General features: G+C 51.1%; 1 protein-coding gene and 2 long non-coding RNA genes across 4 annotated transcripts in view; 2 read left to right on the top strand and 1 right to left on the bottom strand.

Annotated features, from left to right (window-relative positions):
* The window catches only part of ASXL2 (ASXL transcriptional regulator 2), a 114,641-nt gene that overhangs the window by 3,751 nt on the left and 85,376 nt on the right, over positions 1–25,514 (top strand). For both annotated transcript variants that reach the window (XM_040552200.1, XM_040552199.1), the window contains exon 2: positions 22,343–22,425. In XM_040552200.1, the coding sequence (XP_040408134.1) occupies positions 22,343–22,425 (83 nt within the window). The remainder of the gene's footprint in view (positions 1–22,342; positions 22,426–25,514) is intronic.
* Positions 1,191–15,639, bottom strand: LOC121067545. Its single transcript, XR_005818332.1, has 3 exons — positions 15,355–15,639; positions 3,228–3,234; positions 1,191–1,202 (listed from the first exon to the last, which is right to left on the bottom strand). It is a non-coding gene; the product is annotated as an uncharacterized LOC121067545 (long non-coding RNA).
* Positions 7,870–15,474, top strand: LOC121067544. The gene is made up of 3 exons (XR_005818331.1): positions 7,870–7,880; positions 11,001–11,004; positions 15,344–15,474. It is a non-coding gene; the product is annotated as an uncharacterized LOC121067544 (long non-coding RNA).

Here is a 25,514-nt window from a genome sequence, read left to right as displayed (position 1 = left end):
TAAAACATTAATTGGAGACGGACTGGAGGGAAGCGATGGCCTGGCAGGCAGCACTGATGGTTTCTGCTACGACTCACCTCAAGCGCCTCCCTGCAGCCTTGCCGTGTGTAGGCCAGCAGCGCTGGGCTGTGCTCGCAGCCTGCGCCCGGTTTAACTGGGAACAAAACGCACGTGGCGTCTGAGGCCGAGCGCTCAGGCCTCTGAAGGACTGGTGAAATGAAGAATTAATTAGGGAGGAAAAACGGGGAGGAGGAGGACTGGGAGCCCAGCAGGCCCTTCCCCTGGAATTGCAGAGCCGGCTTTTCACTTCTAGCGAGGTAGTTAAAGAGGTGGCTCTGCAGAAAGTTAAATGATTAATCAAAGCTTGTGAAGTGAGCTGATAGCCACGGCTGGTGAGGTTTGCCTTGTTTATTTTGGGTGGAGCTCCCTGTGGCGTGGCGTGTGGCTTTTTCAGTCCCCCAGGTACTGTCACCGCTTGCCTGCCGGTCCTTGACTGATGTCCAGGTGTGAGTCCTGCCTCACCAGGAATGCGAAGCTGTGGCTTCAGCTGCTCTGTTCCACAAAAACCCTGCCCGGACACCCGTGGGACAGGCACAGTGCGGCTGGTGGCTGCCAGCCCGGTGACGGTGATGTCCCCTGGCCAGGGCAGTGCCTCGGCAGCGCTGCTCTGGGGGCACGCTCCTGGCTGCACGGGACTGAAGCTGTCCCGACTGCCAGGCGTTAGTACAGAGCTGCAGTTTTCTTTGCTGCCTAATGAGATGCCTCTCTTGTGGACCACGGCACTTGGATGTATTCTTCCTTCATTTTGGCAGGTGGCTTTTTCTTTTTTAAGACCTTCCTGCGAAGTCAGCCATTGCTCTGTGAATAAGAGCTCGGTTTTGGTCCAGTTCACGTGTGAAAGAACTTCTTCCCGGTGAGGGTGACGGAGCCCTGGGACAGGCTGCCCAGGGAGGCCGTGGGGTCTCCTTCTCTGCAGATATTCAGGGCCCGTCTGGACGCCCGCCTGGGCAGCCTGCTCTAGGGAACTGCTTCGGCAGGGGGGTTGGACCCGATGGTCTCTCGGGGTCCCTTCCCACCCCTACAGTGCTGTGATTCTGTAGGGCGTCCTTCCACTCTCTGGATGCTGGGACTTGCAGTACACTGAAAGCTGCTCTCAGCTCCTCTTGGGAATCCATGGCAAGACAAGCTTTTGCAAATGGAGCCTTAAAGTTGGATCTGGTACGGCAGTAGTCGGGAAGGGCTGAGGTGGAAGAGGAATCCGCTTCACTGCGCTAGGAAAGCAGGAGGCTACGGACTCGTTCCAATCAGTCATCCAACTAGCTGCCTGCCATTTTAAAGCGAATTCCCCGTGACGGTCCTGCTGGGAGCAGCGACCTCTTTGGGGCTGCACAGTGGCGCTGGGTTACGGGGCTGGGCACGCCTGCTGCCTTGCACGTGCAGCTGGGCTCCGCAAGCTTCCTTGCCGGCTCTGCAGCCGATGGATGGAGGTGACGGCGCAACGCCGGGTGGTTAAACTCTTATTGTTAGCAGTACAGCTCCTCAACGACACCCGGCACGGCCGCCTCTGGCCCTGAGGGCGGTGCAGCCCGTGTTCCCAAAGCACCGTAACACGGTGAGACCCCGGCGTCCCCCCGTGCAGCAGGGTGGCGGTGGGGATGCGGGTGCCCGGCTCGCGGTGCGGGAGGAGGAAGCGGTGCCCGAACCCCGGGGAAATCCCCGCCGGTCGCAGCTGGGGCAGGTGCCTGCCTGCTCCGCCTCCCGGTAGGCAGCTGCAGCTCTGCCTTCTTGTGACTTCTGTACAAAATCAGGTTCAGGTAATGCTGTGGGAGGACCTCAGAGCTTGTCTGGAGACAAACTGACAAGAGAATTGAACCTGGGATGAACTTCTGCAAACTTGCTTTGTGTCGACACAAGTCTTTCGGCTGGCTTCGAGAAGAAAAGTGCTTTCTGAACTCGTTGCTAGCGAGACTTCCTGAGCCTTTTGGAATATAACTGGATCCAGTTAGTTGTCTTTGCTGTACTCAGAGAAAAAGGTCTCTCTTTAATGGTCCTAAGGTAAAGGAACGCAAGGGATGCTTCAGGATCTTGAACACGTTTTCTTTATTTGTGTTCTTACTTAAAGCCGTAAACGCAGTTGAGATACTAATTTTCATGTGGAGCCTGGATATACTTTTGCTTGGTCTCTCCTTTAACTTCATTCTGGCACAGGAGGCTTAAAGATCTGCAGGCTTCCTTCAGTGAGCTCGTGTCTGAAGCCGCGAGAGCACCGGAACGGCCTCTCCGCAACAAGCGGTGGTCTCTGACCAGCTGGGAGTGTAGGTGCGCGAGTCTTGTGCGCCTCGTGTGTGAGGCTCTCCCAAGCGGGGATGCTTGAGAAGAAAAGCCAGCTTTGTTTCCAGATGCCGTCTGCTGCACCTGCGGAAGAAGGACGGGCCTCGCCCTTGGGTAGCACCCAGAGTTTTGGCTGGTGTGCTGACAAAATCTGGGAGTCATCTTTTAGTAAAAGGTAGCTGGGATCTGGGCATCACCAGGATTTTCTACGAAAAGCAGGAAATCCGAGTTCTTTGCGTTTGGACACACTCGGGAGCGAGCGGTGCTCTTCTGGCTTCGCCCCCAGGGAACCTGCCCCCGGGGTGGAGGGAGGCGGGGGCGCGAGCTGTCCTCACCAGCGCCAGCACCGCGGCGTGCCTGCGGTGGGCGGCTGTCCCTGCCCAAACGTGCCAGTGTGGAAGATGGTTTGGGGGCTTTTGGCTTCGATTCGGCACGTGCATCCGTCGCCTGCAATGCGTGTTAAAGCATAACAGGTGCGTACAACGAAGCGGGTGCTTGATCCGTCTGTGTGACGGTCAGGTTCTTCGTGGATGTGCTTAGCTCGGGCTGCTCGGAGGGATAAATACACAGAGCCAGGGCGCGTGGTCTGATTTCCCGTCTCCCTTAAACACCGCTGTTGTGGGATCTTCTCAGAGTCTGATCCGAATTCATCTCCCAAATGAGGCAGCTTCAGTGGGGCGCACTGAGAACGCTGACCTGGTTACTGATAGTCCTTCAAATAAAATGTGAGGACTGAGATAACGAGCTACGCCTGCTGCTGACGTTCTGCTGATCCTCTGAAAGGCGCTGCGCAGTAGTGAAGTGCGACTGCTGCTCTGGGTGGAGCTGAGCGGAGGAGAACATTCGGAGGATAACCCCGTGAGCTTACGGCTCGATAGCTGTGGCAGTAAGTTTACGTGAATTCTTCTAGAGGAGGAGGAAAGGCAGAGGGGAAGCCTCCTGTGCCAGGGCAGAAGTCAAGGGGCGTCAAATGCCACCCACCAGCTCCGCGTTCAGAGCGCGGGAGGAGACGTGGGCTGTGGAACTCGCCTTTGCAGCGTGTTGTGGATGCTACAGGCTTGCACGGGCTTGTGGAAATCGCAGGTTGATAAATAGCTGGAAATTCCCTCCTGCTCTGGAGGTCCCTAGCTGCGTGCAGAGCGGGGCATTTACAGAAGAGGGGTAGGCGTGTAGTTCAACCTCGAGCTGCTAGGACTGCTTCTCGCTCTCCTGGTGCGCTGCAGGAACTAGCCACCACGGCCGCAAGTCGACCCTTTATCACCTTCCCCAGGCTGTGGGGCTGGGGGAAGCTGATGAGCGAAGAGGGCAAATGCCGCGTTCACCTCTAGAAAGCGTGAGGAGGGGGACCTAGGGAAATGGGCCTGGTCAGCTTCATCCCAGAACAAACAGAGCAGTCTCCTCACTGTGGGGCAAACGCTCCTGGAAGCTGTTTTTGTGCATGTGGAGGAGAAGAGGGGCTGGGAACAGCCAGCTCGGACGTACCGAAGGCAGGCTGTTGCTGATGGGATGGCTGTCTCTGGGGAAGGATGGGGCACTGGGTGTTCCTTACCTCGCCTGTAATGAGGATTTTGGTGTCATTTCTCCACGTCCCCCGCCATGGTATGGTTGTAACCAAGCTGGTGAGATGCAGGCAGGTGACAAGGTCGATACAAAACTGACTGGAGAGCCAGGCACAAGGGTCTGGTATGAAATTAGGGGCAGTGATCCTTACAGAGACCAACTGTCTTGTTCTGTGGTGATGCTTGGTGCACCAGAGGTACTGAGGGCTCCCGATTTCCTGGTCAGATCCCTGGTGTATTGATGCTCAGGAGCTGGTGGCTGTAGGCGACGCCGCTGGTGTGTGTCTAAGTTTATTGTCCTCCTGCTTTGAGACCAAACCACGTTTTTGTTTTGCTTTTGCTGGTCTGTGGTTCAGACTGCTGTTCTCGTGCAGAAGTACTCGGGTCCTATGTGGTAGCCGCAGTGCGATGTGTTCAAGTGCCTGTCCTGACCGGGTACTGACAGCCCTCGGGCCAGGTGTTTAGGAGCTCGGTGTTGTGTTGGTACTGAAATGGAATGTTTGGCTCTGCCAGAGGCACGTACGGTGTGATTATAAACGTGCGTGATAAAGCTCCTTATCCTTCTCAGATCAGTGTGAAGTTCTTATTTGCCTGATTAAAACTAGGTGTATAGCTATCAACACTGCAGCCTCAGAAAGCGCGGATGAAGCTATTCAGCCAGCTGGGTTACGTGCTTACCTGGCTTCTGTTGTGTTTAAAACCCAGAGACGTTTTTTTCTATGCTGAAGCGTATCAAAGTTTAGTTGCAAGAAGATTAAGATCTCTCTGCCAGCTCTCAGGTGGGTTCAGTGTGCTTTTATCTTCAGGTAAGCTTAACAGAAAGAGCCTGAGTGTGAGAGCTCCGTCGGACCGGGGGCAGCAGCTGTGCCTGCCTCCTGCTTGTAGTGCTCCGAAGCAAGCCCAAACCCTGCCTTGCACGTGGACAAATTTTGATTGTGCGTAGCTCTGTAGTAGGTCCATGTAAAAACATCCGCAGGAGTCCTTGCTCAATGCCCTCTAGTTTGCTGTAGGAGGAACTGCTGCGAGTACCGGTTGCTTCCAGGCAGGAATTCCTACGGACGTCACCTCACCGATGCAGCTCCTGTGGGGTAGGAGCTGAACTTCCAGATTAAAACTTCGTTGTCGAGAGCACAAAATAATTCTTTGTCATTGCTCCGCTACAGCTCCTTTCAGTGGCTTTGTACACTTTAAGCACTGTCTTCCTTCCACACAACTGTGCTGGCCCTATTAGAGCCTGAGTGCGCCTACTCGTGTTTTGTAGGATTCTGAATAGAAACTTGGTAAGATTCGCTGAATTGTGGGGGTTGGAAGGGACCCCTGGAGATCGAGTCCAACCCCCCTGCTAACAGCAGGCTCCCCACAGCAGGTTGAGCAGTAAAGCATCCCGGCGGGTCTCAACTATCTCCAGAGAAGGAGACTCCCCGACCTTTGGGCAGCGTGTCCCAGCGCTCTGTGACCCTCTCTGTAAAGAAGTTCTTGCCCATGTTTGTGTGGAACTTCCTGTGCTCCAGTTTCTGGCCGTTGCCCCTTGTCCTGTCGCTGCACACCACTGGAAAGAGCCTGACCCTGTCCATTTGCCTCCCGCACTTCAGATATTTACAAACATTTATCAGATCATCTGTCTTCTCTTCCCTGGGCCGAACAGACCCAGGTCTCTCAGCCTTTCCTCGTATGGGAGATGCTCCAGGCCCTTCATCATCTTTGAGGCCCTTCCCTAGACTCGACAAAGCCTTTTTTGACCATCTTTCTTCAACTGGGGAGCCTGGGACAGGACGCAGTGTTCCAGATGTGGCCTGACCAGGGCAGAGCAGCAGGGCAGGGTCACCTCCCTCGACCTGCTGGCCACGCTCCTTTTAATGCACGCCAGGATCCCCTTGGCCTTCTTGGCCACCAGGGCACACTGCTGGCTCATGGCCAGCCTGCTGTCCACAAGGACCCCCAGGTCCCTCTCTGCAGAGCTGCTCTCCGGCAGGTCAGCCCCTAACCTGTGCTGATGTGTGCAGTTATTCCGCCCCGGGTGCAGGACTCTGCACTTGCTCTTGTTGAACCCCGTCGGGTTCCTCTGCCCGCCTCTGCAGCCCGTCCAGGTCTCGCTGAATGGCAGCACGGCCTCCTGGTGTGTCAGCCGCTCCTCCCAGCTTTGTGTCAGCGAATTTGCTGGGGGCGGACACTATCCCTTCGTCCAGGTTGTTAAGTTGACCAAGGTCGGACCCAGTACGGACCCCGGGTGGATACCGCTAGCTCCAGGCCTCCAACTAGACTCGGCGCCGCTGGTCGCGACCCTGTGAGCTCTGCCAGCCAGGCAGTCAGTTCCGAGTCCACCTCGCTGTCCGCTCATCTGTCCCACACATTCTAAGCTCCTTCTCAAGGATGTTGTGGGAGACAGCGCTGAAGCCTTGCTGAAGTCAAGGTACCCAGCACCCGCTGCTCGCCCCTCATCTCCCCGGCCAGCGATGACGACCCGGAAGGCCACCAGGTTGGTCAGGCACGACTTCCCCTTGGTGAATCCATGCTGACTGCTCCTCGTCACCTTCTCCTCTTCCCCTTGCTTGCAGATGGCCTCCAGAACAAGCTGTTCCATCACCTTTGCAGGGACGGAGGTGAGGCTGGCTGGCCTGTGGATTGCCATCTTGCTGCTTAAAAATCGCCCTGCTCTTTTTCAGACGACTCATGCAACCCAAGTTCTGCTCGGACAAATTCTTCTCTCCCTTTCCATGTGGGGAAATAAGAACTGGCTCTTAAACCTCTTAGACGCAACAATAAACATTACCGCTTATGGTTTTGCTGTTCAGAACCTTTTTTTGAGCCCCGTCTATCCTCTGTCCCAATGTGTCATTCCCTGAGATCAACAAAGCCCACTTACTCCTCTTTTCCCCTTTTTCTTTCTGGCTCGTGATTTATAAACTGAGCGTTTTGAGGGATTTGTGGCTGCTGAAAAGCTGCAGCAGGCTAGCGTTCCTGGCAGTTGTGGCTTTTGCAATGTGAAAGGACCTCAGCAAGTAAATGGAAAGTAATGCTCGCATAGCATTGACTGCACTGTTCCTGTCTCCACGTGACGGGTAGTGGGCTCTTCAGCAGCAGCATCCTTCTCTCTTTAAGGCATTTGCAGTACCAAGTGTAGTTGTGCTTGCTCAGTACTGCCTTACTGAATACCCGTGTACTCCCAGAAATACTGAAAATGAAACTTTGTCCTTGTGGGCATAGCCCTCCTGGTGGCAGAGGGTCAGTGATAACGTCTGGTGTGGCTTGTGCCCTTTCAGTCTGTGACACTTCGCCCTCTCCCAGGCGTGCCTTCGGTACCTCAGCCACAACTGGTTCAGTTCTCTCCCGCTGAAGAGTAAATCCTGTTCCTGCTGTCACGAACAAGTCAGCGTTTGTTCCGTGGTGCTGTCAGAACATCACTTAAGCTGTCTTTCTGCAGGTAGTGCGCAGGAAAAGCGCAACTTCTGGTGCAGGTTGCGGCTGGCTGTCACTGAACAGTCAGGTTTATAGGTTTCAGCTGAGATTCGAGTCTCACAAGCTGCTTATCTTGGTTTTGAGGTGTTGGTGTGAAGCATCACTTCAAAAGCCTGTTTCTCTTCCACGTAAGATCTTGAGGATCCTAGAGTGGTTTGTGTTTGAAGGGACCTTAAAGTTGGCCTTGTCTGCAGCCCGCCGAGTCCCCCTGCTCACCTCCCTGCAGCTGTTTCCAGCTCAGCCTGCAAATCTCGGTTCTTCAAGCTGCTCACAGGGCTGCTAACGAAATTCTCATGTCAGAAGTGCAGTTGGAATGGCGATAACGAGTTTATCCTTAATCAGGAAGACTTCGTTCTTGCCTGAACTTGGGTAGGTTTTCTTTCCTAAGACATGTTTGTTTATTTAGTGAAACCTCATGATTAAACACCTGCGTCTCTACATTTGGGCCGTTTGCTTGCTTCAGGACGTGTAGGTAATGAACCTCAAAGCCAGGTGGCAAGGCACCCATGCAACCCCAGCTTATCAGTGTCTTCAGTCTCTGAATGCCCCCTGGAACACGCTCACAAAATGCTTTTTCCGTACTTGTCCTTAGCTGAGCGCCTGCGGGGTGGTACCTGACCGTGCGCCTGCTGGAGGGGGGCTCTTGGTGGAAGTAGGAGCTCTGCAGCAAACTGCTATCTTCCTGACAAAGGTTTGGAGTTGTAGGTGAGCTCTTAACTCCATTAATAAACTGGTTTTATTTACATGGTTCTCTGCAAATGTTACCCGTTCCTTAACCAAGCAGCTCATGTGCTTCAGATGCCTTTCGCTTTGATGTTTCAGGCTGCTGAGGCTTCCTGTCTCTTTGACCTAACGTCTGCTCTTGAGCTGTACGCTGCTAAATGTTTTCCAGTCTTAAAAGGAAAGAATGAGTGCTAAGGTTTCCTCTTTGCTGTAGGGGAAGGAATGTGGAAAAATAATATCCTGCAGGAGAGCTGCCTTGGTTCGAGTCACTTACCTGGATCTTCCGTGGTTACTTGAATGTGGAAATCCGCGTGCTCCGGTTAGCAGGGGCTGTCAGGGTCACGTCTCTGTCCTTGCATCTCGTGGGGATCTCAGCGGCTGCAGAGACCTTGCTGTCCTCTGCTACATCTGTGCAGAGGTGAGAGGAGAGGTGCCCTGTGCACCTTCTGCTTTCTGTCCGCCTGAGGGGTTTCTGTGGTCTTACAGAGAAATCTTGTGAGGTATTGGTGTCTTGCATGAAATCTGGTCATCCCTCTTTCCTTCCCCGGGACACTGCTTGCATACGCTGCCTTGAGCTTTCCCCGCATCTGTCTTTTTGGCCATTTCTTTCCCATGTAGCTGAAGGAGTATCACGGGGCCTTACAGCCCAGGTAATGCCTCTTCGCTCTCTGGTCTTGTGCTGGTGCTGCGCTACGGCAGAAGTAGAAGTGAAGAGGAAACGCGGGGTCCTGGGTGGTCTCCTGGGTCTGCAGCGGCGATGGGGGAAGGTCAAGGCTGGGAGATTTGTCTAGAGCCAGCACACAGCGTAGGGCTTCCCGTGCTACCTGTGGAGGAATGCAGCGGAATGGGAAGGAAGCGGGGAGAGAATTCCTGATGGAACAGCTCGCCTCCTTTAGCCTTGGCCAGGGACTTGCAAAGCCTCGGTCTGTAGCCTGTCGGAACAGGGAAGGAGCCCCCTCCTTGCTGCCAGGCTCCAGCAGTTTGCCGGTACCTGCTGCGCGCCCGCCTGGTCCCTGAGCTGCATTTACACCTCCGGCCTGTTGCAGCGTGTGCTCACCAATTGCCACGTGTAGCGTTTGGTGGAAAGCATTCCTGGTTTTAATACCAGAGGCAAAACGGGTAAAGGGAATTGCGAAGCCTTGGTTGCCGTGTCTAAAACAAAACACACACACACTCCAGCTCAGCAACCTCCGGCTGGAAGGCGCGCGGCCGTGGTTTCGGGGAGGACAGGCGGGCCTGAGCGCTGCGAGCAGCTCGGGGGGTTGCTGGCAGGCAGCGTGAGCATCGTGCCAACACCCAGCAGCGCTCCTACGGCCACAGGAGGCTTTTCCATTTCGAGGTCGGTCCAACTGTGTTTGAATGAGGCTGTGAGGAGCTGTAGGAGTTTGTTCTCAGATGTTTCTGTTCGGAGTAGCCAGGCACATAGCCTCATCGTCAACCCTTCTTGTTCACATGGAGGCTTTTGGTGCTTGTTTGCCTCTCGGGTCAGTGGCACTGAATTTCCCGAGGTTTCTTCTTCAGCTCTCTGACTGGTGTGAAAGCTAAGGTGGGGAAGAGAACACTCTTTTTCCAGCAAGGATAAAAGAGCATAAAGACAGTAAGTTTTACTGTAGGAGAATGGTTGATAACCCTACCATGGTTCTGGTTACTTGAGGACAAATTGTAGAAGTTAAGCAGTATTGAGGCTCTTCTGGTCATTTGATGGTGAACAGTCTTAGCTAGGGCAAGGTGGAGTTCTGAAACGGTGCTTGAAAAGAAGTCCTTTCTCACTGTTGGCAATACTCAGTGTTGCACGTTCTCGTGCCTTCAGGTAAGCTGGTGCGCTCAAACCACCTTAAGCATTGCTTGTGCAACGACCTTGGGGCCTGAAGATGATTTTTCAGCTGAAGGCTCTGCAAGTACCTGCCCAGCAGCAGCAGTCTGTCTCGTGTCAGTGATGTTGCTCAGAGGCTGCTGTCGCCTCTCAGAACAGAGGGTGCCAGCCACGGACACGGTCCCAGGTGATCGGTGAAGGGCCTGCGATGGCTCCGCACGGCACAACCCCCTGGTGCGGGGTGGGAGCGGGTGTGGGAAGGTGGTTGTCTGCTCCCTGCGGGTCCTTGTGGTGAGTTAAGGGCAGGGGCTGCCCAGGGGAGGTGTGGGACCATGTCTGCCTTAGAGGGGCCAGCACCCTGTTCTAGCAGGGCCGCGTGCGTGTTTGCAGCTGCTTGGCAAACCGAATCATAAAACGGATCTGGACCCCTAATAAAAAAAAGAGTATTCTTAGCTTGGATTAGGGCCCCAATCCTGTTTACCACTTTGACAGCGCACGTGTTCGTGCAGCCTGGAGGAAGGGAGACGCGGCCAAGGTGCGGGGCTCCAGCATCAGGACCTTCAGCTCGCAGGAATTTGTGCGAATGGCGCGTTCAGTCGCTTGAGACAAATGCAGTTTTTGGCAGTAAGTTCAGTAAAAGAACTGGTCTGAGTTTAGCAGCAGGTCACGTCGGGTTTAGCGAGCCCGTGCTCTCCTGTGCGTGCCCTGGCCGGCCCGCTGTGCCTCCCGGCTGCAGCAGGAGCTGCCTGCGAGCTGCTCTTTGCCCCCTGCGGGGCGGCCGTCTGAAGGCTGTTTATTTTTGAGACTTCCTCGTTGGGCTGCTATGCGCAGGTTGCCGGGACTCTGACCCGCTTGGTGTTTACTCTCCTGTTGCTTTGTGGTTTGTTTCTTGTTGGGAACCATTGACCTGCACTGGGAGAGCCTTGCTGGCTGCCCCACGCTCTCCTTTCACAGCCCGTAGGTACAGGGCCTAAGCTCGAATACTGTTCACAAATACTTATTGGGAGCGTAAGGCCGCATACATTTGAGGTGTGTATCTGTACAGATACACACAGCTTTGTAGAATTCTGCATCCAACCTTGAATTTTTGTGCTGTGTGGCAGAGCCAGAACACGCAGCCAGGTGCAGGTAGGTCAGCGAGGCTCTTGTTAATGGCTGCGACCTTCTCGTGTCACTGCTGTACAACTCCTCAGCCTTCCCAAGCCTTGAGAGGTAACGCAGGGAACATCTGAAAGCATTCCTCTGTTAGTCCCTGGTAGGCTTCTGTCCCTTCCCCTCCCACACGCACGTTGCTGCTGGAGGCAGGTTGCACTCGAGCCCACACCTCAGAGGTGCTATTTCAGTCCCTTGTTTCTAAATTAAGGCATATAAGTGCTAGGTCCAAACGTCTTAAGGTTTTTTTTGTAGAGAAAGTTGCTTCTGGCTTTGTCTGTCGCAGACTCAGACTTCTCCCAGCGTTTGAGGTCGATACAATCCCGTCGGTGCTCTTTCCTCACGTAGAGCGGAGGTGTGCAGGTCTGGCAGGATCGCACGCTCTGCAGCGCTCACTAGGAGGCTGTAGCCGTCCTGCTGATGGGCATTTGCTTCTGCAAATCCAGAAGTGGTTTACTTGAAGCACTGCTTCAGTGCCTGCTCTGCTGTATCCTTGAACTGCTCACACATGCAGACAACTTTGGAGCCAGGTTCCTGTCTCTGCGGAGCAGCAGCATGCTGTTTCTTGGGCCAGCGCTCACCTTCTGCCTCGCTGCCCCAGTGGCGACTCCGTGGAAGGAGGCCCTGCGCTTCTTGGAGCTGCTCGGCCCCATGTCCTCCAAGCTCAGCGCTCTGCACATGCCTCACCAGGTTCTTTGGGTGAAATGTGATGTGTGAATCTTGTCTCTTCACACTGCTGTTTCCTCAGACGCATTTGAAAGTGGCGTGACGTGCTGTGGTCCTAAATGCTGTGGAAAAGCGGTCACAAGCACTGGCATGTAATGGCGCTAGGTTGCTGATGGCATAGAATCGCCCGTTCCTTCTTGACCTCATTTCTGGTTAAAGCCTTGAACAGCGTTTGGCTAATTGGATGAGTGGCGAAGGCGCTGCAATGTGGGTCAGGCCCTTCGGTCCTTCCCTCCGCTCCCTCGTTGCTGCCGGGAGGGGGCCGCGGCGTGCTCTGGAGCGACCGCGGCACGGGGGCTTCGTGTCATGTGTGCCTGGTTTTCTGTAGCCGACCCATTTCTGTGTGAAATGCTTCGTTGCATGGAGGTCCCTCCTTACTGACGGGCTGTGTAAGGGCATTTGCCACCTACCACCTCTGTGGCGGGGAGGCGAGGGGTCCCGCCTCACCCCGGGCTTAGGCCTAGTCAGCGGGTATCACCGCGGGGCCCTCGGCGTGGGGTGGGACGGCTTCTCAAGTTGCTGTGGTTTCCACAGCTTTCATGAAGTTTAAATTCTTAAATTCTGTTTCCAGGAAGTACCAGAAAGGAGCCCGAGTTTAAGTGGTGATGGCATTTACAGCGTTGGCTGGGGCAATTCTCTTCCTTCTGTGTAGAAGACGATCGATAGCAGGAATTCAAAAGTGCACTTTTATCAAAACTTGCTGAAAACGTTACTGGATTAGGGTGCTTTTTTCACATTCTGAGCTTGGAGAGTGATGTTTAAAAACAAACAAAAATCAAACCTAAGTTGCCGTGAGGCTTGTACCTGAAGTTTGGATGCCGGTGTGCTGTACTCAGTCCCAGAGCCTCCTCTGGTCCCTTAGAGCTCGCTTACACGGAAAGTTACAGCTAAATCTCACTGCTGGCAAAGGGTGAGCTCTAAAAGAAAACTCAACAGCGTGACCCAGTAAGTGGGTTGTGCTGGGCCGGTCTGGGGGAGGGGATGTCTTTTTTTATTCCCTTAATGAGGGTTTTAGCTCCTTTATTCATGAATGATTCATTGCAGCCCTGTAAGGAGGCTGCCTTCCCGTGGTGTAAGCGCATTTCAGTGCGGTGCATGCTAATTTGGTGTGCCGAGGGTACTCGGAGGCCGTTCCTAGCCTGGAACCCTGGTACCTGGGAACGAGTGTGTGGATTCACTTCTTATGGTGAATGGAGTAGTTTCCCTGGACTGATGTTCTTCTTTCCTCATCCTGCAGTCAGCAGTCAATGCTGTTTTTGTTCAACAATTGCTGAATTTCCTGAAGACCTCGAGCTGAAACTAGCTGGAAGGAACTCGTTCCTGATGTAATCTGCTGGAAAAGGCACAGCAGTGGAAGTGTTCAAAAGCTCCTTTCCCGGATTGTAGTTTCTAGCAGTATAGCTTAGCCTGCTGCCCTAGCTTTTCATGTTGATGTTTAGAAATGGAAAGATAGATAGCTTGGTGGCGTGGCACTTCGAGGGGGGAAAAATGGACGCATGCTGTTTCAACAGAGCTCAATATGGATGCTATTAGTGCTTCTGAAACCTAGCGTTTGTTTTGTCAGTAAAATGCCAGACCATAATGAGAACCGAAGAAATTCCTTGTATGCAAGGCTGAAAGCTGAGCCGGATCAAGAACGTCGTATCCTAACTTTCCAGAAGCACAAATAGCTAGGCAAGGCAGTGAGGATATTGAAAGACGAGGGGGAAAATTTGCTGATGGATGAAATTGAAATTGCTTTGCCAGAACTTTTTTCTGCTCTGCTGTCTGTGCCAGCAGATGAGGGTCAGATTCCCAGCTGATGCAGTTTCCCTCTTGTGGAATTCAGGGGGCTGCAGTGTGAAGCAGGTAACAGGTAGGTAGGTAGGAGTCACGGACTGCTGCTTTGGCTTAGCCAAATTGCAATCTGGTGGCTTTAGAGAAGAGTTTGTGGGCATCAGAAAAGCTTAATCTCCGGGGAGTTCCTCGTGCCTTGGCAATGAAGTGGTGGAGCTATGGCACTTTGCTGCAGTGTTGATGATCTATGTGGATCTGAGTGGAAATCTTTAGATAGTTTTACTGTTGGAAATACTACTGAAAGAGTGACGTGGGAGTGCAGCTACCTGATGGAACTTTCTGCAAACAGTACGCCACATCGATATGTCTAAACATTGGCTGCTGTGCTGTAAGGTGCAAGACTTCCCCCGGGGGCATCCCTAAGGTAACCCCTGACTGCAGAGAGTTTTCCCATAAGCAGGTAAGAGGGGACGTGAATGTGGGTGGGGTGCACCTTGAAGCTTTGTTTTCTGCCCCTCAGCCCCCATCAGGCCCCCCAGTGGGATGAAAACCAAACAGTGCTGCGTTGTCTGTGCCTGTGTTCGTGGGTGGCTGACGAGCTGGTCCCATGCAGGCGTGACGCAGCACTACCAGCAGCCTGCTGATCAGCGCCCGAGTGCGTGCCCCAAACCGAAGACCTGCACTTCGGGCACAGGAACAGCGTTGGCCTCTAGTGGGGTTTCACTTGTAAGGCTTCCTATGGCACGTGCGATTTTCCATGAAATTTTGTTCTGTGAGTGTTACTCCCCTAACAGTGCGTGCAAAGGATGCTTGGTTGTTCTTGAAAGCAGGTGCTCAGTTGGTTTGTTTTTGCTGTTTTGACGGTCAGACTGAAGATGAATGTTTGAGAAGCATCCACTAGCAGTTATTGCACTGGGATGTGCGGTCAAGTGCCGTATTCCAGTATTTCGTTGGAAAGAAGTACGCGATTCCCAACAGCCTGGTACTGCTTGGGTTGTAGGGTGGCGTACTGAAGTGTCGGGAGATCAGAGCTGTGGCTGTGTGATGGTCCAGCTTTGATCCAGCTCTCCTGAGTGGAAACCTCCACCAGTGAGAGCTTTGTGCAAGTTGAGCAGTTGGAGCTGGAAGCGGGGGGAGGAGGAAGAGGAGGAGTGGTGTGAGTTAATCCTGAGTTAATCCTGCGTTGTGTCAGTGTCTGGGGGGGTTCACTGCAGCCTCTCCAAGCTCTGGAGGAGAGTAATTTTACTTTGTAGTAAAAAGCTGGAGGAAAATGAACATAAGGAAACTTGACTCTAGACTGCATTTTCCTAGAAAGGAGCTAGGTGAAATTACATCTGTGGAGATCCCTCCAAAGCTAGGAATGGATCTTCAACTTGTAACATCTCCGAGCTGAACACCCTTGCTCTTATTGCTCCTGATAACCTTTGGCTAAACACAGAGCTGTAGCATTGAGGTTCTGGTTGCTTTCCTCCAGAGCTGCTTCCTGTTAACAGTCAGGCAATGTAGTAAAAGCCTCGCCGTGCTCCTGAGCTTTGTTTAAGGATTCTCTTCCTGTGGTTTCCCCTCCTCCTCTTCTGTCAAATAGCTGAAGAAAGGAATAAAATCTAAAACTGGGGGGCTTACCTGGCCTGTCTGGGTATGTATGGGAAGGTAGGGAACTTACCTCTAAGCAAGACTTCTGCTCACTGGGAGACTTGGGAGGCAGCTCAGAGGAGTTAAATGCCCTGCATCCTGCACGCAGTGGCACACTGCGCTTCGATTTGTGTTCCCATTTCACTAGCAATGGTAGTGCTGGTTGGTTTCACAGAATCACAGCACTGTAGGGGTTGGAAGGGATCCCAAGAGACCATCGGGTCCAACCCCCCTGCCGAAGCAGTTCCCTAGAGCAGGCTGCCCAGGCGGGCGTCCAGACGGGCCCTGAATATCTGCAGAGAAGGAGACCCCACGGCCTCCCTGGGCAGCCTGTCCCAGTGCTCCGTCACCCTCACCGGGAAGAAGTTCTTTCACATGTTGGTGCGGAACTGCCTGGGCTCCATTTTGTGGCCATTGCCCCTTGTCCTGTCCCCACAGACCACTGAAAAGAGGCTGGCCGAATCCCTCTGCCTCCCACACCTCAGGTATTTATACACATTGATGAGATCCCCTCTCAGCCTTCTCTTCTCCAGGCTGAACAGCCCCAGGTCTCGCAGCCTTTCCTCATAGGGAAGATGCTCCAGGCCCCGTATCACCTTCGTGGCCCTCCGCTGGACTCTTCCCAGGAGATCCCTGTCTCTTTGTACCGGGGAGCCCAGTTTGCTTCAGTGGTGTGCGGTATTTGGTGTGTCTTTGGAACCAGCACTCGGCCCTACCAGTACCGAAAGGACTCGCTGTGCGTGCAGCCATCTGTGGTGCTCAGCCTCAGCCACCTTCCAGCCGGGCTGGCGCAGTGCACAGGAACGCCGCTTTCGAGGCCCCGTTGAGAACAGGCTGCTTTTGTGCTGGGCTTGGGGCAAGAAGTGTGTTGATCTCATCTGAAGGTGGAAATGAGATGAAAGCTTTGAGGTAAAGGTGATTGTTCTGGTTGTGGGGTGGCAAATGCATGCCGTCCTACTCCCAAAGCAGCAAGCCCTGAATGATCGTGTTTGGAGTTCTGCTTCTTTGCTTTTCAGCTCTTAAATCCCTCCTGCTTGCCCTGCCTGTGATGCATCATCGCCCTGCTGCTTGTCAGCTCCCGCTGTGAGCTCTTCCTGAGGGTGCCCTCCTGAGCCCGGCGCTGCGGTGCCCTTCTGCACGTCCCTGGCGCTTCCAGCCCCGTCCTTCCTGCTGCTCCCTGCCGCTGGGACCCGGTTCTGCCAGCCCCGTGATCCTCGGGACCGACTTCAATGCGGTCAGATTCAGGCTGCAGAAAGCTTCCTGGGAGCTTCAGAGGCTGAGTAATTACGGCGAGCCCTTGTACAGGGCGATGCTGGGAATGCTGCTCTCTGGGTCAGGAACGCCTCGGGCTTCCCAGGTTGCTCTCAGAGCTGGGAACACCCGCGGGCAGCAGGGCTGGTGCAGGAGTAGCGCTCCAGATCGGACAGCAAGAGCTCGACATGGGAGGAGAACGTGGACTTTGAGCCTGAGTTGAGCAGAGCTGCAATAAGAGAAGTGCCGAAGTAATTTACATCGACAAATTTACTTTTCCTTTTATAGCGTCTCTCAGAACATCTTCCGCCGAGGTGCTTCCGTGTTCTTACCATGCTGCCCGCTGCTGCTTTGTTCTGTGAACAGCCTGGGTGAAATGCGTTCTTCTTACTCTGCTGTAGACTTGGGGCGAGATGGAGTTGTCCTGCCAGTGCTTGTAAATCTGGGAGACTTGGAAAAAGTGAACTGCTTTGAAGAGCAGAGACGCTGGGGGTGTTTCTGTGGGAGGTTTTGTGTGGTAGGCTCGTGCTTTAGGGGTGTCTCTCTTTTCCAGGTCTGCCTGGTATAGATGCTTACCCTCTGAAATTTAATCCTTTGAATTTAATTGCAGGTAGGATGAATGCGTTTTTCACACAACTACTCTAAGAGGAAGAAAGTTGCCTTTCTTCCAAGGTGTAAAATTAAGGAATGTCTTTTGATGGTCCCGTTTTCTTTGAAACCCTTGCAGAAACCAGGACGGCTTCGGGGTACAAAGCAGAATATACTGCAATAAAGAACTTTTTTTTAACAGTTTTTGTTAACAATGAGCCAAGTAGAGTGCTTTGGCACCTAAGGCAGCATAATTTGAGCATCGGTGACACTATCTCAAGTGCACAGCTTCACCGATGTTGCACATTGACGCTTTCCAGTGTTAATAGGTAGGTTCACATAATGAGGCGGCTTCTTGGTATCTTGTTGTTGGTGTCTGCTGGTTTGTGCTTTCGATTGTCTAAGCTGATGCTGAGCATAGTAGGCAGGTAGCTTGTAAATCCCGACGCTTAGTTTTAAAATGCCACTGCTTCAGTCCTGTGGCAGATAATAGTGGCTATATTTTTTATTACGCACAGCAATTAAAAAAAGTCCTTGAGTGAAGGATCTAACATGGCATTAAATGGGCAGAAGAGAGGAGAAGCTACTTGAGGTGCATCTGTCTTCTAACGCCTCTTTAATCTCCTTGTACCTGGTTCTTCTGGCTCAGCCTGTAGAGCAGCACGCAGTTACCACTGCCTCTTAAGGTGCCAACTGCTCTGCTTATCTAAGCAGAGACTTAAACACGTTTCTTGAAGAGCACAAGATGATGACCTGTTTGCACTGTCCTGGTAACTACCCCGGTCCTGCGTAGCCGCAGCCGGTTGGGCTGGGTTTGTCTGTGGCACCACCACCTCCACAACCCCGTCCCACCGTGCAGGGCTGGGGCAGCCGTGGAGCAGCACCGCAGGTGGGTGTCCTGGGGCTGCTGCTGGCCTCCATGGGGTGAAGCTGTCCTGCATGGAGCAAACCGTGTGGATTTAAGTGCTCCTTACTCGCCTTTGGGATACCCGTGGAGTTGGGCGTGCCGCTCGAAGCTGTGTGGTGGGGGCTGCGTGCCCTGGGGAGACACCGGGCTGGCAGGCCTGTCTGAGCTGCTCGCTCCGGCTTTGTCCTTGGGCCGGGGCAGAGCTCAGAGCTGTGTGCTTTGAGGCTGCTGGGGAACATCTGACCGCTGTAAACAAGTCTCTGAATTGTCGTGTAAACTCTCTGCTGCTGGAAGGAGCCGGGCTGCTGGGCCAGGGAAGTTGTTTTTCCAGATGAGCTCGTCTAGACCGAGCTTAAGCGTTGGGCGTGTTTCCCAAAGCTGGACCCTTCCTGGGATTTTGTTCTATTTAAACCGTACCTAATTGCGTAGTATTCACGGATAAAGTGTTTTCAGTGATCCAAAAGCCTTTTGACAATTAATTGTTCCTGCTCATGCTTTTCCATTAAGGCAGTGTTTTCTTCCCCTGTTAGATGATGCCTTTGTGAACTTTCAGATGATGAAAGGGCTTTCAGTGCTGGTTCTGTGGCGTAGGAGCAGTGGTTCTGAGGAGTCTCCTCCTGTGTTGTGCCTTAAGTGTCGGTTACAGGTAACCACTGAGAGAGACTAAAATCCCTAAAACTTCCAGTTTGTGCTTTTCTTCTGACTGCAACTTGCTTTATGTTCTCATAGTGAAGGCAACACAAGAATGCGAAGCTTTCTGAATACTTCTCTCCTCTGACTTGCTCTTGCATCCTTGTCTCCATCCCCCCCGTGCTTCCATTTATCTTAAGTGAAACTCTGAGATCTTCTGATTCTTGCCGTGTAGTTGGTTACATGGACCCCAGCTTCTGTAGAAACTGCCCGCAGAAAGTAGTCATTCAAGACTGGCTTAGCATTAAAAAAAAAAGGCCACGTAACATTCTTAAACAACAAAAAGAGGCAATTGTGATTTTTTTTCCCCAAATTTTTTCCCCAAAGTATTCTCTCAGCTGCTTCTGAGTGAAGCTTCTGAAAGCGTTGACTTGGCATTAACATCTGTGTGTTTGCCACTCTTTGGTACGCGTTGGTCAGTGCTTGCGATAGCCTCTGGAGAGCGGTTCTGCAGCTCCTTTCCCTGCACATCCTGCACTGCAGCAGCACCATAATAACTTGTTTGGTGTCTCCTCCTTTCCTAATGCGTTGAAGTCTTCTTTTTCTACTTAGACATGGTTGTCCAAAAACGTTCAGGTTTCTGAAGACTGTCTCGGGAGAGGAGGCCTGGGTTTTGTGACTTTTTTTTTTTAAGCAACTAAAATGGCACCTTGGGACTCGAGCTAGCTTGCTAGTCGCTTTAATTTCATGCGATTTAATGTCTTCACTGGTGTATGTGGGGAGGGGAGAGATACAAAGTAAAGATTCTCATCCTCCTGTTGAGTCGTCATCCTGTGTGGAGTCAGGGAGTGGCCTGACTTTTATGGGCCCTCCTTTTCTACCAGCAGCAGGCACCTTGTGTTGGGAGGCCGGCATTATTTTGAAGTCAACATCAATGGTTAACTGGGACTTAATGCACTCTTCACATGGGTTTGAGCACAGGCCCTACTGATCAGTTTTGCTGTACCCACCCTTGTGGCACCCCACCAGTGGCTCTAGCGAGGTGCCCCGGTTGTGTACTCAGCCACCTGAGGCGTGCCCTCAGATGAAGAATGCTTTTGTGCATCCTCCCAGTGGAAAATAACTTGGAATTTGCACTGTGATCTGGCAGATAAAACTATCTTTCAAGTATAATGACAGATAAGGGTTCTATGGAATCTCTGAGCAGAATCCCAGATGATTTAAGTCAATAAAACCTGTGTTGTGCTGGAATTGTGCAGTTAACCACGCGGAGCTATTGAACTTTGCAAGATCAACGGTGCGTGATCCTCGCTGCCATGTGGCAGTCCTGCTGCTGTGCTCCCTGCTCTTCTGGGCTTTCTGCTCAGAATTAGTATGCGTGAGCTGGGGAGGGGAAGCTGGCAGCTCAAATCCTGCTGCTTGTTCTTGGGGGTGGAGAACTGTGGGCAAGAAGGGAAAAAAAGTGGCCCTCCTTTCCCGCTCAGGCTCTTCTCATTAAAGTTTTATTTCTAATCTGTCTTCCTGAGCTCTCACTGCTGTACTTTGGGTAATACACAAAAAGTTCACCTTGACATCAGGACCTTTTAGCATCACCAAGCCAAAATACCACACGCATCTACTCTCACCTAGCAGCCCCGGCTGAGCCAGCAGCTGGCCCAGCGGGGAGAGCCCAGGCCGGGGCCCCCAGGGTGCTGCCGGGCCCGGAGCCCCCGTGCTGTGAGGAGAGGCTGCGAGAGCTGGGGCTGCTGGGCCTGGAGCAGAGGAGGCTCCGGGGGAGCTCCCCCATGGCCGTCAGTACCCGCAGGGAGGTGCGGAGAGGCCGGAGCCGGGCTCTGCTCAGCGGTGCCCAGGGCCAGGCCCAGAGGCCCCGGGCCCAGCCTGGAGCCCCGGCGGCTCCCCCTGCCCCTCAGGCAGCACTGCTGGGCCGGGCGGGTGCCCGGCGTGCCCCCAGTCATCCCGGGGGGCTGGGAACAGCCCAAGCCCTGTGCTGCTCAGTGAATAAAAAGCTGCCTTCCTTGGGGCAGTGTTGAAGACGAGAAGTTTTTATTCCTTTCAGCAGCAAAAAGGCTTCCTCTGCCTGCAGGTGTCTGGATGGAGAACACGTACAGCGGTCTGGCGGTCTGAGGAGCCGTCAGTGCTAGTAGAGCAGCGCTGAGAGCTGACTGGAAATGTGCAGGTCCATGGCATCTTCCGGTTTTGGTGACAATGAGATGAGGCTTTAAGATCCTATGGGAACTGAAGGAAGTGAGGAGAAGGATAAAAATGCCTGGCCCTGGCTTGTTCAGGGAGCTGGTGTGTGGGATCCTACAGGAATCCTCCTGACATCTGGTTGATCAACAGCAGCTTCTCAAAGCACAGGTGTGCTCCATCGTGGTTTACAGGCAGGCATGGCAGGGTCCAGGCTGATCACCCTGCTGAGCTCAACAACAAAAAGCCCTGTGGAAGGAAGACATGGGGCCAAGCTACCTGGAATAAATATGTAGAGGCACTGAGGTGGTCAGCAGCTGGACTCGATGATCTTTGAAGGTCCCTTCCACCAGAACTGTTGTATTCTAAGTATTCTAAGCTTTCCATGGACATGCAGGGTTAGAATTGGGGAAACTTTTTTCCTTTCTGTTCTTAATATAATAATATAACTTTCTGGTCGAGCATAGCATTAACTTACATTACATTCACTTTTCACTAAGCACAAATATAATGCATCTTCCTTTGGCAGTCTTAAGCATCCATCTGTCCCCTGTTGTGAATTACGCTTTTGCCTCTTGCTCCTCTTGAAAGTTGAGCAAGACACACAGGTGCTAGGCTGTGCTTAATGAGGGCTGGGAAAGGAGAGGATATATTTAACAGTTTTAATGCAGGAGATATTTTCTTAGCCCGTACTTCTGAAATTTAAGTGTGAATTGTCCGTGAACAACCCTAACAGTATTAACAGTATTAGACATCAAATTTCCTTGAACTTCTTAAAATCAAGCCAATCATTAGTATTAAAGTTGTCCCAACTCGATCTGCCTTTTTTGACGTTAACTGATGTAGTGCAGGCTCCTCCTGTCTTACATGGACTTAACTGGTGGAAATTCTGCAGATGCCTCATTTGTACCTCCATTCCGATTAGGATGAGAGAAGTTCAGACCACTGAAAAAAATACCAAAAGTGAAAAAAAATTCATTAAGAATCTGACCCTTGTTAGGGACTTTAATTGCATAATATCAATTGCAGCTTTATTTCAAAGAACAGATTTCCTCCTAGGTGTGTTTGATAAATCTGCATGGCTGTGAGCAGGAGCTGTGCCAGTTCAGAGCATGATTGTTGATTCAAACAGTCTGCTGGGGTGGGTAGCTGTATGCAGTAGCTCTCCACTGCCTCAGTTAGCTGTGTCTGGCTTTATTTTTGTACCTCAGATATCTGCAAGCTTTAAGGATCTGTTTTTTCGCAAGTTCTATATCTGCGGTACTTCAGTGGTTGCTGAAGAACTCCCAAATGAAGGGGATGGTGGAAAAGCTCCTCTGTTACTGTAAAGCATGGCTGTTGTTTTCTTTAGGAAGTGTTATCTAGGGGCAGTGCATTTCAAATAAAACTTAGGAATTGCAGTAACGCAAGCCTTTTAGGCGGCGGCCTTCTAGAGTCTCTTTGCTCTTTGGTTTTCAGATGAGAGGGCTGGTTATCGGCTGTGAGATCCTCAGTAGTTCTTCTTTGGTTGTATCCTAGGAGATGTATAAATCATTAAATGTAGCTTTCTGTGCAGTGGAACATTAACATGAAAATGCAAATGAGTGATGTACTTTCAATTTACTTTGCCAGGTCCTGGAGAAGTATCCTAATACACCTATGAGCCATAAAGAGATTCTTCAAGTTATCCAGAAAGAAGGACTTAAAGAAATCAGGTAAGTTAAGCATCCATAGCAGTAAAACAGGGTAACACTTTTGATTCCAACTTAGTTCACTGTTAACCCCTAACTCATGTGTATCTTTGGGACTAAAATGTTAAATGTCTTTAGAATTGGTGTCCAGATCCCAGTTGTAAAAAAAAAAAAAATAAATAAATAAAAAAAAATCCCCAAAGTCACTGATACTTCTCGCTGAGAAAGCTAGATGAGGGTCATTCATTTCCAAATACGTGCTGCACGCCTCTGGTCTGCAGCTTTTGTATGACATGAACAGGGTCTGATCAGGTTCAAACTCCAGTTATAACTGTATAGGTAACTTTAACTACTTTTTATTTATCTTTAAAAACAAACAAAGGTAAATAGTTTAATGGAAACGACCCAAAACAAAACTGAAAACTATTTAGGTAGTAAAAAAAAAAAAAAAAAGGCAGCTTCAAGGTTCAGTTACAATTTATTTGAAAACTGTCTCATGCTATTTTTAGTATTCGTCTGCAGTATGATGCTTTTCTGTTTTAGAGATCTTCCTGTTCTGCACAAGGAGTGTATTGCTCATTTGAGTGCCCCTTTTTGCCCAGTACACAACTCAGGTGTTACTGATCTGATCTGCTTAAAAGTAGTTCAGATGACAAATGTGGAGCTGCTGTTACCGTAGCTTAACTCGTGAGTCCTTGCTCGTACACATCTCCCTGAGATGGACAGGTTTATTTGCTAATATACAGAGCTCCTATGAAGTAGAAAGTATTTATTTCTTTTCTAACAGCAAAGAGAAAGGAAAGAAAAGAGGATTGGATGCCAGCTCATCTATTTTGGAATGACCTAACCATCCTAAATTTGACTTAATTATCTTCCCCACTCCCCTTGCCAGCTTAAGACAGCAATGCAGATGCTTTTCAGGAAATACAGAAGGGCCCAAGTGTAGATAACAAGATCTTCCGCTCAAGTTGTGGACAACATAATAGTATTTTGCTTTTTGGAAATCTGTCAGCTTATTTTAAAGTAAGGAATCCCAATTATTATTTAGCTCTTAAGGATGTGACAAAAGCAGGATGTAATTCCTGTCCTGACAGTGCACTTCGTTCTGGGCAGTACCACATTTAGTTGTACCAGAGGCTTACCAGCCTTAGGACAGCTTCAATATCGAACAAATCAAATGCTGTTAATCTGTCAAAGGCACCTCCACAAGCAGAAGGATCTGACCAGCATGGTTACCGCCCTGTCAAAGACAGAAACGCAGTGGTCTGTATTGGTGATCACGGAGTCCGGCAAGCAGTAGGCACTTACAAGTCATGAACCCTTGTAGCAATTCAGAACGCTGTTTTCGGGCAGAGCCCTAGCAGGAGCTCTGATGTGGTGCAAAAGATCCAGTCTAGCTCGCAAGACTAGATTTGGGAGTGAAAGGCCCCCCAAAAAAGGAAGGGCAGGAATGCCATGCCATGCAGTGGCAGTTGACTTGGGGGTTTCGCTTGAGCTGATAGTAAGTTCTTTCCCTTTCTAAAAGCTGCTGCTGAGCATCAGGAGACCGCAAACTCCACGGTATCTCAAATACCAAAAGATGCTGGTGGGAGCTGTCAGATGCCAAACTTGACTTCTTCAGTTCAGCTACTCATCTTCTGATTCATCCACGTTTGGATGCCATGCAGTGGTCTTTCCTCTTAAATGTTAGCGACATAGGAAAGCTTCGTTTAGGTTGAGACATAAGTTATCAGTTTTTAAGCAATTCAGCTCCAGTTCATAACAGCAATGTTTGTCCATTAGTGGCTGGATTGAGCTTCTGATAAGTCAAAGCCCGTGACAGACGGACTTAACACAAATCAGCATTTTTTTTAAAGGAAAAAGCATGTTAGATAAGATGTAAAAGTTGTCAGATGAGCATGTGTGGCTCACCAGATCTTGAGTCTTTCATGTGGAAGGTCTGGCAGGAAACCATGGCAAAGCCTTCGAGAGCAGATTACAGCAATTTCCCTGTGCTGTTGTCTTGAGATAGCAAGCAGCTGCGAGACTCCCAGGTTGGTAGAAATGGTGTGCGAGTTTGCAGGCAGGACATAAGCTCTCCTGCTCACGTGTACCCAAGGCATTCAATTTTTAAATTTTCTCAGTGCAATTTGCTTTTAATTTAAAGAAAAACAAATTTTTGGTAGCAAACTATGCAAACCAGAATCTCTTAAACCATGTCAGTATTGACTGCGATGCTTTTTTATTTCAACATCTATTTCTTATATCTGTAGATACATCTGTCTTTTAATCTCAAATTCCAGGTAGGAAATTAGTTTTAGAAGAGACAAGTTACTTTCCTATGGGTTTTCTGAAATGAGGCAGAGAATGGGGAGCCCACTAGTGCCCAGCAGTCATTTGTTTGGCCTCGCAGCCGGTCAGGTCTCTCTTGCTTTGATTCCTGTTGTGCTGCTGCTTGGCAAGAAGCTTGAGGGCCGGTTGGCATAGTTCAGAGGACTTGAAGTGCTGGCCCTATTGTAGGGGATTTGGAATTGCAGGGACAAAGGGTGGCAATTGACCTGAGTGTGGAGGAACTGGGAAGAGTGACTCCTGTTATTGCAGGACAAGGCTGTTTTTTTGGGAAGAGGCTAGATATTTTACAAGATGTTTTTCTGGAAGAACACAGATACCTTGAGTGATACTGGCTGATGATCTTGCCTGTATTTGTAATTTTATCATAGCACTCAAGCAATTTAAATCGTGACTTTAAAGGTCAGCCCAGGGCCAGTACTCGACATGTCTCTTTTGGAGACCTTAGGCATCCTGAAGCCAGACCTATCTTTCTTGCGTGATCTGTCATCCTGATTTTCTTTATTTGCCTATTTTGACAGGCTGTCTTAATCGTTTGAGATCCTTTCCTACAGATCACTGCTTGCAAACTGTAAAAATAGAACTTGTGAAAAAAATACTCGATGAGTTGGCAGTGTAACCACATCTGGCTTTGGTTTCCAGCATCCTATGTTGCCTTTATCGCTGTGCTGGCAACGTAGCTTGGACGAGTCTGAGCTTGCTGTGACATGCTTTCACACAAGGCTTTGAAGATGCACAGGATCATGGTGCTAACCCAGCAACACCAGGTGTAAAAGTTCCCTAGA

Source organism: Cygnus olor, chromosome 3 (assembly GCF_009769625.2).
Source record: "Cygnus olor isolate bCygOlo1 chromosome 3, bCygOlo1.pri.v2, whole genome shotgun sequence".
NCBI lineage: Eukaryota > Metazoa > Chordata > Aves > Anseriformes > Anatidae > Cygnus > Cygnus olor.
Note: the sequence above shows the minus strand (reverse complement) of the source record. Positions and strands in the feature narration are given on the sequence as shown.